The sequence below is a fragment of the Oncorhynchus tshawytscha genome, linkage group LG14, assembly GCF_018296145.1.
Source record: "Oncorhynchus tshawytscha isolate Ot180627B linkage group LG14, Otsh_v2.0, whole genome shotgun sequence".
Classification (NCBI taxonomy): domain Eukaryota; kingdom Metazoa; phylum Chordata; class Actinopteri; order Salmoniformes; family Salmonidae; genus Oncorhynchus; species Oncorhynchus tshawytscha.
Genome location: NC_056442.1, coordinates 15,284,518 through 15,301,363, shown reverse-complemented (window position 1 = coordinate 15,301,363; position 16,846 = coordinate 15,284,518). Strand labels below are relative to the sequence as shown.

General features: G+C 41.9%; 1 protein-coding gene across 3 annotated transcripts in view; it reads left to right on the top strand.

Moving 5' to 3' along the window:
- The window catches only part of LOC112266605 (neural cell adhesion molecule 2), a 411,111-nt gene extending 395,648 nt beyond the window's left edge, over nt 1–15,463 (top strand). Inside the window, exons 16-17 of one of the 3 annotated variants that reach the window (XM_024444230.2) lie at nt 9,523–9,639; nt 11,911–15,462. In XM_024444230.2, coding sequence (XP_024299998.1) covers nt 9,523–9,639; nt 11,911–12,025 — 232 coding nt within the window. In that variant the 3' untranslated portion in view covers nt 12,026–15,462. Of the gene's footprint in view, nt 1–9,522; nt 9,640–11,910 lie in introns of all 3 variants that reach the window. The other 2 variants (XM_024444229.2, XM_024444231.2) reach the window with 2 other exon arrangements.
- The last annotated feature ends 1,383 nt before the right edge of the window (nt 15,464–16,846 follow it).

Genomic DNA, 16,846 nt, shown 5'->3' with positions numbered 1-16,846 from the left:
GATGGGAAGATGGATGGAGCCAAATACAGGACCATTCTGGAAGAAAACCTGATGGAGTCTGCAAAAGACCTGACACTGGGACGGAGATTTGTCTTCCAACAAGACAATGATCCAAAACATAAAGCAAAATCTACAATGGAATGGTTCAAAAATAAACATATCCAGGTGTTAGAATGGCCAAGTCAAAGTCCAGACCTGAATCCAATCGAGAATCTGTGGAAAGAACTGAAAACTGCTGTTCACAAATGCTCTCCATCCAACCTCACTGAGCTCGAGCTGTTTTGCAAGGAGGAATGGGAAAAATTGTCAGTCTCTCGATGTGCAAAACTGATAGAGACATACCCCAAGCGACTTACAGCTGTAATCGCAGCAAAAGGTGGCGCTACAAAGTATTAAATTAAGGGGGCTGAATAATTTTGCACGCCCAATTTTTCAGTTTTTGATTTGTTAAAAAAGTTTGAAATATCCAATAAATGTCGTTCCACTTCATGATTGTGTCCCACTTGTTGTTGATTCTTCACAAAAAAAATACAGTTTTATATCTTTATGTTTGAAGCCTGAAATGTGGCAAAAGGTCGCAAAGTTCAAGGGGGCCGAATACTTTCGCAAGGCACTGTATTTATTTTCACCTGTCCAAACTTTACATATAATTGCAGATGATGGAAAGTAAGCCAATTTAGACTATTTAGACACACACAAAGGCAGTTTATATCTCACCCGGACACTCCCCACTGTCAAAATATGTAAATCACTCATTCAATCATTTAATGCTCACTCTTCATTACGCAGAAATATACTTGGCACAGTTTGTTTTTTCATATGAACTTGTATGTGGTATGTTTGGTGTGTATGCACGCTCGTGTTGGTGTTTGCACGTTCGTGCATGTGTGTCAAATCAAATCCAATTGTATTAGTCACATGCGCCGAATACAACAGGTATTGGTTGACCTTACAGTGAAATGCTCACATACCTAACCAACAATGTAGTTAAAAAAATATACGGATAACAATAAGACATAAAAGTAACAAGTAATTAAAGAGCAGCAGTAAAATAACAACAGTGAGACTATATACAGGGGAGTACTGATACAGAGTCAACATGCGGAGGCACAGGTTAGTTGAGGTAGTATGTACATGTAGATAGTTATTAAAGTGACTATACATAGATGACAACCAGAGAGTAGCAGGTGTGTAAAGAAGGGGGGGAGCAATGTAAATAGTCTGGGTAGCCACTTGACTAGATGTTCATGAGTCTTATGGCTTGGGAGTAGAAGCTGTTAAGAATTCTCTTGGACCTAGACTTGGCGCTCCGGTACCGCTTGCCGTGCAGTAGCAGAGAGAACAGTCTATGACTAGGGTGGCTGGAGTCTTTGACAATTTTAAGGGCTGTCCTCTGACACCACCTGGTATAGAGGTCCTGGATGGCAGGAAGCTTGGCCCCAGTGATGTACTGGACCGTTCACACTACCATCTGTAGTGCCTTGCGGTCAGAGGCCAAGCAGTCGCCATACCAGGCAGTGATGCAACAATTCAGGATACTCTCAATTGTGCATCTGTAGAACCTTTTGAGGATCTGAGGACCCATGCCAAATCATTTCAGTCTCCTGAGAGGGATTGCGTTTTGTCGTGCCCTCTTCACGGCTGTCCTGGTGTGCTTGGATCATGTTAGTTTGTTGGTGATGTGGACACCAAGGAACTTGAAGCTCTCAACCTGCTCCACTGCAGCCCCGTCGATGAGAATGGGGGTGTGCTCGGTCCTCTTTTTTCTGTAGTCCACAATCATCTCCTTTGTCTTGATCACATTGAGGGAGAGGTTGTTGTCCTGGCACCACACGGCCAGGTCTCTGACCTCCTCCCTATAAGCTGTCTCGTCCATGTTGGTGATCTGGCCTACCACTGTTGTGTTATCGTCAAATTTAATGATGGTGTTGGAGTCATGCCTGGTCGTGCAGTCATGAGTGAACAGGGAGGACACAAGAGGGGACTGAGCGAACACCCCTGAGGGGCCCCTATGTTGAGGATCAGCGTAACAGATGAGTTATTACCTACCCTTACCACCTGGGGGCGGCCCGTCAGGAAGTCCAGGATCCGGTTGCAGAGGGAGGTGTTTAGTCCCAGGGTCCTTAGCTTATTGATGAGCTTTGTGGGCGCTATGACATTGACCTCTGAGCTGTAGTCAATGACTAGTATTCTCACATACTAAGTGATCCTTTTGTCCAGGTGGGAAAGGGCAGTGAGAGAGCAATAGAGCAATAGAGATTGCATCATCTGTGGATCTGTTGCGGTATGCAAATTGGAGTGGGTCTAAGGTTTCTGGGATAATGGTGTTGATGCGAGCCATGACCAGCCTTTCAAAGCACTTCATGGCTACAGACATGAGTGATACAGGTCGGTAGTCATTTAGGCAGGTTACCTTAGTGTTTTGGGGCACAGGCACGATGGTGGTCTGCTTAAAACATGTTGATATTACAGACTCGGACAAGGAGAGGTTGACAATGAAGACACTTGCCAGTTGGTCAGTGCATGCTCGCAGTACATGTCCTGGTAATCTGTCTGGCCCTGCGGCCTTGTGAATGTTGACCTGTCTAAAGGTCTTACTCACATTTGCTGCGGAGAGCGTGATCACACTGTTTACTGGAATAGCTGGTGCTCTCATGCATGTTTCAGTGTTATTTGCCTCATGGCGAGCATAGAAGTAGTTTAGCTTGTCTGGTAGGTTTGTGTCACTGGGCAGCTCTCGGCTGTACTTCTTTCCTAGTCTGTAATGGTTTGCAAGCCCTGCCACATCCGACGAGCGTCAGAGCCGGTGTAGTACAATTCAATCTTACTCCTGTATTGACTCTTTGCCTGTTTCATTGTTCGTCGGATGGCATAGCGGGATTTCTTATAAGCTTCCGGGTTAGAGTCCCGGTCCTTGAAAGCGGCAGCTCTAGCCTTTAGCTCAGTGCGGATGCTGCCTGTATTCCAATCCTTCTGGTTGGGGTATATACGTACAGTTACTGTGGGGATGACGTCACCGATGCACGTAATGATGAAGCCAATGACTGATGTGGGTTACTCCTCAATGCCATCGGAGGAATCCTGGAACATATTCCAGTCTGTGCTAGCAAAATAGTCCTGTAGCTTAGCATCTGCTTCATCTGACCACTTTGTTATTGATCTAGTCACTGGTGCTTCCTGCTATAATTTTTGCTTGTAAGCTTGCTTGTAAAGCAACGTTTGTGGCGTGTGTGCACATACATGTGTACGTGAAAAAATCTGTATATGTGAAAGAGGGGAAATACAAGGCTATGTGTTTGTTCGGGGTGTCTAAATCTAGGTTACAGTGTATGCTTATCTGTGTTCAGGATTCACTGAGCATGCCATTACAAAACCACAGCTATTACTATTTACCTCCACTCTCATTCCATGGAACTGGAGTTTAAATTGAAACAGCATGAATAATTAATAAATGCAAGATAGGACTGACTCTAGCACAGCAGAATGGATGGAAAGAGTGATAGAGCTTGGGAAAGATGGAAAGAGAGAGAGAGGTTAGGGAGAGCAAGAGATAAAGAGAGTGAAAGAGGAGAGAGGAACAGAGGGAGAAAGATGGATAGAGTGGGAGAGTTGTCAGTGTGCGTACGTGCTGTCTCTCAGCCAAGGCAAAGGAAGCAAAGATGCTAACAAGACAGCGTGTAGCTAAACTAACATTGTGCTGATTTACAAGGAGGTGTAATGGAGTCTACAGTGTTTTTGTGTGTGTGTGTGCTTGCGTGTGGGTGGGTAGGTGATACAGAACTTTTCAAAGTATTCATCCTCGCGCTGCACTGCAGTGTCAGCTGTGCCACCAGAGACTCTGGGTTCGAGCCCAGGCTGCGACCGGGAGGTCCGTGGGGCGACGCACAATTGGCCTAGCATCGTCCGGGTTAGGGAGGGCTTGGCCGGTAGGGATATCCTTGTCTCATCGCGCACCAGCGACTCCTGTGGCGGGCCGGGCGCAGTGCACACTAACCAAGGTCGCCAGGTGCACGGTGTTTCCTCTGACACATTGGTGCGGCTGGCTTCCGGGTTGGATGCGCGCTGTGTTAAGAAGCAGTGCGGCTTGGTTGGGCTGTTTATCGGAGGACGCATGACTTTCGACCTTCGTCTCTCCCGAGCCCGTACGGGAGTTGTAGCGATGAGACAAGATAGTAGCTACTAACAATTGGATACCACGAAATTGGGGAGAAAAAAAAGAAAAAAAGGATTCATCCCCCTTGGCGTTTTGCCTATTTTGTTGTATTACAACCTGTAATTTAAATGGATTTTTTTGGTGATTTCATGTAATGGACATACACAAAATAGTCCAAATTGGTGAAGTGAAATGAAAAAAATAACTTGTTTAAAAAATAAATAAAAATGTAAAACGGATAACTGGTGGGTACATTTGTATTCACCCCCTTTGCAATGAAGCCTCTAAATAAGACCTGGATCAACCAACTACCGTCAGAATTCACTTAATTAGTTAAATAAAGTCCACCTGTGTGCAAACTAAGTGTCACATGATCTCAGTATATACAGTGACTTGCGAAAGTATTCTCCCCCTTGCATTTTTCCTATTTTGTTGCCTTACAACCTGGAATTAAAATATATTTTGTGGGGGTTTGTATCATTTGATTTACACAAAATGCCTACCACTTTGAAGATGCAAAGTACTTTTTCATGTGAAACAAACAAGAAATAAGACAAAAAAACTGTAAACTTGAGCGTGCATAACTATTTACCCCCCAAAGTCCATACTTTGTAGAGTCACCTTTTGCAGCAATTACAGCTGCAAGTTCTTGGGGTATGTTTCTATAAGCTTGGCAGATCTAGCCAATGGGATCTTTGCCTATTCTTCAAGGCAAAACTGCTCCAGCTCCTTCAAGTTGGATGGGTTCCGCTGGTGTACAGCAACCTTTAAGTCATACCACAAATTCTCAATTGGATAGAGAAGCCCCAGAGTCTGCAACACCACTAAGCAAGGGGCACCATCAAACAAGTGGCACCATGAAGACCAAGGAGCTCTCCAAACATGTCAGGGACAAAGTTGTGAAGAAGTACAGATTAGGGTTGGGTTATAAAAAAATATCCAAAACTTTGAACATCCCACAGAGCACCATTAAATCCTTTATTAAAAAATGGAAAGAATGGTGCCTCCTGGGTGGTGCAGTGGTCTAAGGCACTGCATCGCAGTGCTAGCTGTGCCACCAGAGACTCTGGGTTCGAGCCCAGGCTCTGTCGCAGCATGGGGCGACGCACAATTGGCCTAGCGTCGTCTGAGTTAGGGAGGGTTTGGCCGGTAGTGTTATCCTTGTCTCATCGCGCACTAGCGACTCCTGTGGCAGTCCAGGAGCAGTGCATGCTAACCAGGTCGCCAGCTGCACTGTGTTTCCTCCGATATTGGTGCGGTTGGATTCCGGGTTGGATGCGCGCTGTGTGAAGAAGCAGTGCGCTTGGCTTGGTTGGGTTGTTTTTCGGAGAACGCATGGCTTTCAATCTTCGTCTCTCCCGAGCCCGTACGGGAGTTGTAGCGATGAGACAAGATAGTAACTACTAACAATTGGTATACCACGAAAAAGGGGGGTAATTATTATTTTTTTAAATGGAAAGAATATGGCACCCCAGCAAACCTGTAAGAGCCAAGGTGGGCATTAATCAGAGAGGCAACAAAGAGACCAAAGATAACCCTGAAGGAGGTGCAAAGCTCCACAGTGGAAATTGGAGTATCTGTCCATAGGACCACTTTAAGCTGTACACTCCACAGAGCTGGACGTTACGGAAGAGTGGCCAGAAAGAAACCATTGCTTCAAGACAAAAATAAGCATACACGTTTGGTGTTTGCCAAAAGGCATGTGGGAGACTCCCCAAACATTTGGAAGAAGGTACTCTGCACTGATGAGGCTAAAATTGAGCTTTTTGGCCATCAAGGAAAAATACCTTTCATCACCCCAAGAACACCATCCCCACAGGGAAGCATTGTAGTGGCAGCATCATGCGGTGCAGATGTTTTTCATCGGCAGGGACTGGGAAACTGGTCATAATTGAAGGAATGATGGATGGCGCTAAACATAGAGAAATTCTTAAGGGAAACTTGTTTCAGTCTTTCAGAGATTTGAGACTGGAGGACAATGACCCTAAGCATACTGCTAAAGCAACACTTGAGTGGTTTAAGGGGAGACATTTAAATGTCTTGGAATGGCCTAGTCAAAGTCCATTCATCAATACAATTTAGAATCTGTGGTATGATTTAGAGATTGCTGTACACCAGCAGAGCAGTTTTGCCTTGAATAATGGATGAAAATCCCAGTGGCTAGATGTGCCAAGCTTATAGATACATACCCCAAGAAACTTGCAGCAGTAATTGCTGCAGAAGGTGACTCTACAAAGTATTGACTTTGAGGGGGTGAATAGTTATGCATGCTTTGTTTCACAAGAAAAAATATTTTGCATCTTCAAAGTGTTAGGCATGTTGTGTAACTCAAATGATACAAATCCCCCAAAAATCTATTTTAATTCCAGGTTGTAAAGGCAACAAAATAGGACAAATGCCAAGGGGGGAGGGATACTTTTGCAAGCCACTATATCTTCCTGCTGAGACTGCAGACTGCCTCTGACTTACGCCTTTCAACACATCTGAGGGATTTGGATTAATGGAAAGTAGGAGATGCTTTAAGTTTAAGATGCTAATTCAGATCCACCACGGTGCTTAAGTGGTGCTAAGATGGGATTCTAAGTCTTAGAGATGTGTTGAATGTTTTGTAGGATTGTATAAGTTATGTAAGACACTTACATGTAAATGGTCCACCTACTCATGACAGTAAGTGGTGAATGGAAAGAGATGATACCGTATGTATAGTAACATTAGATTCTTATGGAGTTGACTTGGGTAGGGTTGTGATTCGTAATTCGTGTATGGTTGTGCTGGTCATGTCTATGACGGGAAGCATACAGCGTGTTTTACCAGTTTGCTTTGGGCAACATCTCATTCCAAAAAGTTGTTCCCTTTTTTGCAGCCTCGCTAGATCTGATTAATATCAGTATAAGCAAAATAGAAGAAAATAGCTAGAGCTACTGCTTACACCAACTCAATTGTCTCAGATCTGCAGGATGGTTGAACAAGGGCAGAGGGAAAGGGACATTATTACCCTCTCCTTCCCGCACAATAGCGGCCCACTTTATTTTTCCCAAAGAATCACATTATCACTAAACAATTTGATTAAATTAAAATAACTTTAATTCACTGGCTAATTAACTATTCATTGATTTCAGGAATGCATGCTTTCAGCATTTTTAGGTGACTATGCATACAAATGTAAATTAGCAATGTATAATTATTTAGTTGCATATTTGATGTGTTTTTGCCTGACATAATTAATATTGTATTGAGCAAGGACGTGCTTATGTGGAAAAGGTGGTAATAAACAGTTTGTCCTTTTTAATATATTCACATTGTGTTTCTATACAAACAGAGATAAGTCATAATTAGAATAATTTATTTAGCTTATACTGTATAGTGCTTTTCAGTACAAAGAAATAATCTCAAAGTGCTTAAAAAACTAAATAAACAAGCACAGCGTTATAAAAACAAATGAACACATGTTAAAATAGAGAGAAATGCATTTAGGGACCTAATACTACTATGAATAACTATGAACACTCAACATGATTGATTAACCCATTTATGTCTTCTACAGAGACAAATGTAGAAGTAATCTCCTATACTTAATTATTGTTTAGCATTTAAAGCACTGTACACTTTTCACTAAGTGGGAAATATAGTGGCAAAGTAACTGACCAGGTTTTTTTTAGGTTTGTAAGACTAGTTCTGCATCTTGGAGGAAATAGTAATTGAGTCATCTTTGGTTTAGGAGTGTTGTCTTATGTTTTTAGGTTATAATTGGATATGTAAGGTCTGGTGGGACTTGAGCACTGCACTTTTGCTTCGTAAAAAGTATGGTTTATATGTGCTTCCTACATGCTGTTTAGAGGACTTAGACTCATTTTCCCTTGTATTTAAAGCAGGGGTCTCAAACTACAAGTGGGGCCAAAGGCAAGCTGCTTTAATGTGGATGGTACTTGTCAATTGTCTTTAGATGTTTATATTCTGCCTTCTCAGACTGCTTGAGGAATGAAGCTTATACTAGGCATACACTACACACTTCTAAAATCTTAACAACTTGGACGTGCGCCAATTTCCTTGTCCCAAATATTACATTCTGTCCCTCCTCAACCCCAGGTTGCTCACATTACACAATGATTCCCTAGTTGATCTTGCCCTGAGTTTCTCGGTTGTCATAGGAAAACAATTCTGACACATAAACAGTAAGCTGGTTTATTAGTGTGCACATTATTATGTGCAGAAACATTTTAAAAAAGAGACAGAGGAGCAGATTATGGATTTAATATGAAATAAAAATTATAATATGAAATTATCTTTTTGGTTTCTAACACGGTAGGATGCAGATGTAATATTGGTGCCCCTGGTGGGTGGAGATTTCACTTAAGAACCAATGGAATGGTCTAAAATGAGCAAACTCCGCTCATCCGGGTCACCAGGCCATGTAAAATGAACTTGCCATTGAAAGGCATTGCGTTCTCTCCACAGCTCCACCAATCTATCTTGGTCTCTATCTATCTCTATCCATGTGTGTGTTGCTGTTGCTTTCTTCTTCGCCATCATTGTTGGTCTCACATGCTGAGTACTCATTGGCTATTGTCAGCAGTCCTTGCCCAATTGCATCGTAGTACTGCACATACTACAAGATGTACGACCAAAATGTCAGAAAATTCTCAGACAACCGACAGGGGTCTGGAGAACGGAACAGCCATCATCGGTGTGTCCTTGACACGCTCAAACTTCGTGAGTCCCAACATACTAATCCTAGCCCTAATTCATAGGATTTCACCCCGATCATGGAAATTTGTCTGGGACGGCAAAAACGTGGCGAATTTGTGGCAGAATATTGAGCAGTGTATGCCCGGCATTATGGATTTTTCGGGCTTATTATAGGACATCGGCCCCCTCAGAGTCACTACTGACATACTGTGGAGCTTAACATCGAAAACCTCTGAGATAGGAAGTGGTTGAACCCAGGGCCAACCAGGTTCCCCCGACTCAGGTTCCCCCGACTCAACCCAATTCAATCCCTTTGGATTGTCAGCAAGCCCCAAAGCACTGGTGTGGATAGCCTTATTGGCGCGATTAACATTGTCGTAGGAAAGAGCAAGCGAGGGAACGAGAGAGGCTTCCCCACTGTGCTTTGGTGTCACTTGGAGGCTCTGTTAGATTATAGGCAGGCACACTGAGATATTGCCTCAGCATTCTGTGTGAGGGTTAAGTATACAAGGTTGCATGGAGACATGGCCGCTGGAGATATCATAGAAGAGGAGAGATGAGAACAGGAAAGCGCTGCTTCTGTCTGCTTTGTGTAACAAATGGATTTGCTGAAGTTTGTGTGTAACTGTGTGTGCACGCATGTGCATGCTCATGCCTGTGTGTGTGTGTGTGTTTGTGCGTAGGGGCGATGGGTCCAAGGATCCTATCGTTGAGATGAGAACGGAAGAGGAGAGAATAACTAACCACGATGGGAGCCCAGTGCACGAACCCAACGAGACTACACCTCTCACAGAGCCAGAGTAAGGAACCAGAACCACTAGGATTCTAAGGCCCTGTCCACCCTAATGCTGTATTTAGATGGTACGAGGTAGACGACAATCCGGATGTCATTGTTTTCAATGACAGCACGACGGTAAATGCCATTGAGGCAGGCGGTGAATGCCGTCAGTTGCGACTGTAGAAGGGACTTGCCCCCAGTTCAAATATTTAAACTTTTACCGTAGCGTTGTTTTCTACCGGATGTTGATTTACAGTGATTGTTTACTGAAATCCCTATAGCAACGCATACGAGCGTGCTGGCTTGCTTTTGCCATCCCCCTCTTACTTGAGTTCATGTCCGGCTATGCTTACTGGTATGATGTTTTTTGCGTTCCTCGTCTAAATGCAGCATAATGTAACCCCACCCTAACCCAAATATGCAGCCATATTAGTAGAAAAGGGCACTTTAGTTGAAGTTGACAAGAAGCAAGTTGGTGTTTTAGTGTGTTTTCTAGGTCTTGGCTAATGGTGTTGCCCTTGCACTCACTTAACTGATATAATTTATGGACATGGTTATAGGTTGTAGTAGTGGACTAGACATATAGTGGTGGAAATGTGCTTTAGTATGAAAGAGTATGGTCAATTCAGGCCACAACCGTGTCCTGTCAGTGAAGAGCCTTCTATAATATATGGTTCAACAGCCAGGGGCCAAAGTCAAGGTTTATTCCATCTTATAACAGGCCTCTTCAACACAAGGGTGTACCTTGCCGATGGGATCATTGAACGCTACTGGATTTGATAGTTGTAGTGTTGTCTTTAATCGACTGAGCTTGTATGAGTACTAGAAACGGCAGATTTTTAAGGAATATCTACATAGTGGTACAGAGGCCCATTATCAGCAACCATCACTCCTGTCTTCCAATGGCATGTTGTGTTAGCTAATCCAAGTTTATAATTTTAAAAGGCTAATTGATCATTAGAAACCAATTTTTCAATTTTGTTAGCACAGCTGAAAACTGTTGTTCTAATTAAAGAAGCAATACAACTGGCCTTCATCAGACTAGTTGATTATCTGGAGCATCAGCATTTGTGGGTTCGATTACAGGCTCAAAATGGCAAGAATCAAATAACTTTCTTCTGATACTTGTCAGTCTACTCTTGTTCTGAGAATTTCCATTGAGAAATTGCCAAGAAACTGAAGATCTCGTACAATGCTGTGTATTATTCCCTTCACAAACAGTGCAAGCTGACTAACCAGAATAGAAAGAGGAGTGGGAGGCCCCGGTGCACAACTGAGCAAGAGGACAAGTACATTAGAGTGTCTAGTTTGAGAAACAAACGCCCCGCAAAACACCAGTCTCAACGGCAACAGTGAAGAGGCGACTACGGATGCTGGCCTTCTAGGCAGAGTTGCAAAGAAAAAGCCATATCTCAGACTGGCCAATAAAAATAGAAGATTAAGATGGGCAAAATAACACAGAAACAACAGTTTTCAGTTGTGCTAACATTATTGCAAAAGGGTTTTCTAATGATCAATTAGCCTTTTAAAATGATAAACTTAGATTACCTAACACAATGTGCCTTTGGAACACAACAGTGATAGTTGCTGATAATGGGCCTTTGTACACCTACGTAGATATCCCATTAAATATCAGCCGTTTCCAGCTACAATAGTCATTTACAACATTAACAATATCTACACTTTATTTCTAATCGATTTGATGTTATTTTAATGGACAAAAAAATTAGCTTTTCTTTGAAAAACAAGGGCATTTCTAACTGACCAAAAGCTTTTGAATGGTAGTGTAGGTTCAGTAATTAATTTGAGGGCTGTTGAAACTGTTGACATTATAAACCACCATGTTAATATATTGATCAAGTAAATGTATTAATTGGACAGTGATAACTTTGAATGTATTACATGCATTGAGTAGCAGTAAGGTACCACTACTTATGTTATGGATGCATCATTCTCCATCGTGCTCACTCTATGCTGCCATGGAAACTACCACTCATCCCACCTCTTATAGTTTGCCAATAAGCATGCATGCTCTGTATGTGTGTATGTAAATTATTTAGCTAAATGTCATATCAAAATGTATACATTTCACAGGGTGATAAAGTCCTTTCACATTCCACATTTCTACGTATTGATTGTTTATGAGTGTCTTCTCTGAACTGTTACCGTAATTAACAATGAACTCATGGTCATGAGTGAGACTTGGGTTGAGTGAAATATGTAGTTATAATGAACCCTTTCATCTGAGGTCTCTCACTCAGACATGTCTGTCTCCTTTGTCTCTCTCCCACAGGAAGCTACCGCTGAAGGAGGAGAACGGGAAGGAGACGCTCAAGCCCGACATGATCGAGATCAAAGTGCACAGCGACAACAGCATCCACACAAAGCGGGACGACAGTAAAGCATAAAACGTGTGTGCCCTTTTGCCCCTCGCTGCAAACGAGAACATTTCGGAGCATCTTGAGATCAAAATACAGAAAATAACACAACACATAAAAAAATATATGTCCATAAGGGCCCAGAGAAAAAGAAAAGTGTGTGTAAATACAAATAAGAGAGAGCAAGCCAGAGAGAAAGAGAGAGGAAGACCCCAACAACAAGCGTTTATATGTGACTAATCAATTATATTGTTTCTATCCAAGATGGCTCCAGTCAAGGACAGTTTGTGTTGATCAGTGATTGTAATATTGTTTCTTTTTTTTCCTCTGACTCTGGTTTTGTTGTTGTTTTTTACGCCTTTGCCGTTGCTTATCCGTTGCTTTTATTTATTTTCCTTCCCCCTCTTATTCAATCCCCATTTGCGAAAACACCCGCTCCTAAACACATGCATAAACACATACACACAATACACACCAAAGCTCTCTGTCACACGGATAAGTACCGCCACTATCAACTCCCACTCAAGTCTGCTGTGCCTGGTAAAAAGATCTCCAACAGTAGCATTTACAGAGTAAGCTACCCTACCCTCACTGCAGCAGTCTCGTCTGTATTCTATTGCGGTCTAAGATGTGATGTCTGGGCTGTCCTGTCTAATGCCTGTGTACTACGCTACATTCGCCCCTGTATGCCTGAGTATGCCCACTCCTCTTTGAGCTTCCGGCTCAGAGAAAGTTGAGCTTGCTCATCGGTTATGCCACCATTTTGTTTTGTTTTTCTTTTAAAAGAAGATGAAAAAATAGACAGGTACTGTAAAGGTACCTTTGCACATTGTAGTGATATTCGTCTTGGTGTGTCTGAATGAGAGCTTCCGCTGAAGCGTGTGTCTGCTGTTATAAGTGTGAGAGCTATTTTTGTGTAAATATATTCAGCATATTTGATCAAAATCGTTTGCGTTAACTATGCAGACCGTCTGTCTCCATTATTTTACTAGTGTACCATGTATTTCCATAAGGTGACAGTATGACAGGAAAAAAAATCTCTGATGATAACAGCTATATAGCCAGTCGGAAAGAATCCCCCAAGATCCATTATGGTTCTAGGTGGTTACATCTGGGAGGACTACATGGTCAGTACACATGGTCTGTGTGGTCAGGAAGTAAGCCAGGAAATTTTAAATATTTTGAACAGAATATGAACATCGTTACACCTGCCACTGTTGACCAATGAGCTGGCTTCATTGTAGGGGATTGTGCAAGGCTGTGTTTTAGCACTGGTTTTGATGTGATGCCATGACCAATAATGTCAAAAACAGAGTACTGCTGTTTTTTGGCAGAAAATTCATCTGTACCGAGCCCTTAGAGTTATAGGTAATGTTTCCTGTGTATATGTTAACCGTCTTCATGGTGTATCCGTAACCAGGCTACAGCGCTTGTTATCTCACACAACAATAAACAACAGAGACCATTTTGTGTTATTTCATGGTTACTCTGCTTTACATTGAATGTTATTTTAATTCATTTTTTGCAGTAAAACATTTTTTTTGCCATTTTTTTCTCAAAGACAAGAAAAAAAAACAATTGATGTTGACATGAAATTGAAATGTGAAAATAATGTGGTTGTCATGCAGTTCTGTGAGTAGTTATTGGGAAAAAATGAGTCTATAAAAAGGAAAAGACGGTCATGCCCGATATTGTTTGTTTCATTTGAAAGTTGTGCCACCATTCTATTGGCTAAAGGCAAAAACCAATGAATGTCGAATTGTTCTGTTCTCAACTGCTAAAGACTAGACTCCAACACACGGGCATAAAGTATTTCAGTCATGCTATTTAGACACACTTACATTATAGCTGATTTTAGTTTCATGCCAATATTAATGATCAAAAACCAATAACTTTTTTCTGTTCATTTCCTGTATCTGATGTTGTCATGTAAATAGGTAAAGAAAAAAAAGATATTTTACAAAGCTCGTGTAAATAGACCCAGAAAATATTAGTCTTTTTTCAAAAGCAAAAACAGGCTTTCTTGTGTGAACGCTCTACAGCTGAAAAAAAACACTTATTTTAGTTCTGGTCCGACAGTTCAGTGACGACGTGACAGTGGTCTTTACTATTCATCACTTTACCCTCAAGAAACCACACACACAGTGGGCCCTTAGGCCATTTCACATCATTTCAATGGAGGCTGTAATAAAGATAATAGCATGCCTTGGTTTTCCCACGGCCCATTGTCCCCCTGGTCCCTTGCTGCAGTGGCAACAGTGTAAACCATTAAATAAAAATTTAATAGGCTTGTTTGCCATTAGCCGAGGGAGCGGCGCACATGATCTTTGGAGACTGGACTGTTCCTTGCAGAGTCGACGTGACGGATACCGACGTGCTGCCCATTAGTTTGTAATTACCCTGTCGTTAATTATACAGTGGTGCTGTGAATGCTGGGGAATGTAGTATTCGCCACTGCTTGAGAGCTAGGTGGACTCTGACAGTTAGCTCTGCTAGGGTAACTAGGGTTTTAGCACAGGCAGCATATAGTATTTGAGCACTGAAATGTGTGTGTGCGTGCCTGTACATGTAAGTATAAGTCCATATGTGCTGTGTGCGTGTGCTGTGTGTGTCTTACACTGAATTAAAAAACGGATTATCATGTATATCGCTGTCATCAATTCTCTGGGTGGAGCGCTCTGCATGTGTGTCTGAGAATCCCCTCTACCCCTTTTTGCTCCATTGGTTTTACCCTATAGAACTGACTTTGTTTTCTCCCCCAAAGCACGATGTGTAAACTGTACCTGCAATCTTGGAGTTTCTCTGTAGCCTGTTAAGACAACTGTAAATAGGGAGCACAGTGCCTGATGGCCATGAGATTTGTACATGTTATTTTATATCTGAATATGAGTCTTTTTCCCCATTCCCTCCTCCCAAATCTCTCCCCCTCGGACTCCGTCTCTGTCTCCATAGACAGTACTGGTGTGTTTCTAGCTTCGTGGATTGTGTCCCCCCCCCCTCTTGTCCCCTTCTGGACTGAGTGTGCTTACGCAGGTAGTGGAAACTGTCGACGTGGCCGTAACCTGTTGAACACCCTGTAACAAACCTCCTGTCATTTTATCATCTGTAAATAAACATGTCCTGGTAAAAGATGATGTATGTGGGAGTCGGCCATTCAGGAGGATTTATCTTGTCTTTTATCTTGGTTTTGGTTTTACTACATTTGGTGACCCACGTGAGGAGAAAAAAATAATAACTGGGGATGTCCCCAATGGTATACTGAAGTGCACTATATAGGGAATAGGGTGTCATTTGGGACATAGATATCCTCATACAGGGCACCGGGTGTAGTGGTGCAACACAAAACTTGAATGGGAATTGATTCAATGTCAGACCTGGGTTCAAATACATTTGTATTTAAGCATTTGTATTTTAAATATTTATTTTCTTTGTATTGGAGTATTTTCAAATACATGCCAATATTTTACAAGTGTATTTCCAGATACATTCCATTATTCAACTACTTGTATTTTCAAAGAGAAAATCTTCAAATACTCACTTCGAAATGTATGTGAAAGTAATTGAAATACAATAAATAGTACTTTAACTGAGAATATTCCAAAGACACCATTTATCAGCATGCTTTTCCACTTTAAGCAAAGCACGTAAGTGCATATTTGTAAATAAATCTCAATCGCACCAAGGTTGCTTCCAAACCATATCAGTCAGCCTCGGATATTAAACTCGATTCTATTTCAAGAGACAAAGTGCTTTATTAATGATATTTTACACAAAAAAAACTTAGAGCTCTGCTCAAAGGGCTCCAATTGGTTCAAAATGAGAGACAACGAGAACTGAAGTGTTTTCTAACTAAGTTGCCCCCTCTTCAAACCTCATTTGAAGTTTATAGATAACATGTACTCGCACTGCTCGCTGCTCTGTTTTCACTATGAGAGGGCACTGTTCACTGATGGTTTGATTTGGCTTTGAGGGCTTCTCTCTGTTATTGCTCGATGTCAATGGACTTTTCACCAAATTGGATGGTATTTGTCTGAAACCAGTTCAAAGTAGGGTGACCCAAATATGAAAAATGACTAACTGGTACATTGATCAAGTTTGATCAGAAGGTTACTGCTCCCCTCCCCCTGTGTCAAACAATTGGATTCAGGAGGCAGGCATTAACATGGATTTACTTCCGGCTTTATGCAATAAAGACAGAAACGTTATACACCAATAGTAGCCTCTTATCATCTTAAATAATTTAAATATGTACCGTTATCATTTGTGCACCTTTACCTTGCTTTGGCCTCGTTTTTAAACCGTAAATCTCAAGCAGAACGTACTACCAAAGATACTGGTAACGTTTCATCTGGGGTTTGACTTAGCTAGAAAGATACTTACCAGCATGCCGGAAAAAAGCACACTGTGTTGTGACTGGATGCCGTAGTGTAAAAATAACCTTACACTATTTCCCGAAGAATGAAGACATCCCGAAATCAGTGGCTGCTTTGCATTTTGGGTGGAAAGGCTGCACAGAAAATTACGATGTGGTCAGGCATGTGCAGTGTACATTTTGAGTGAAATTCTTTATCAGTTGGAGAGAACATACGATAGGTCTTGCCAGGAAGCTAATCCTGAAGACTGATGCTGTACCATTATTGGCAGTGGATCTCGCAAGCGCTGACCATAATGTAAGTATCAGCGTTTGAGGAGTCTGACATGTTAGCCAACATTAAAAGTTAGATAATGCAACTGTGGCTGTAGATGCTTTGACTTGTGAACGGTGTATTTTCTGTAACATACAGTGAGGGAAAAAAGTATTTGATCCCCTGCTGATTTTGTACGTTTGCCCACTGACAAAGAAATGATCAG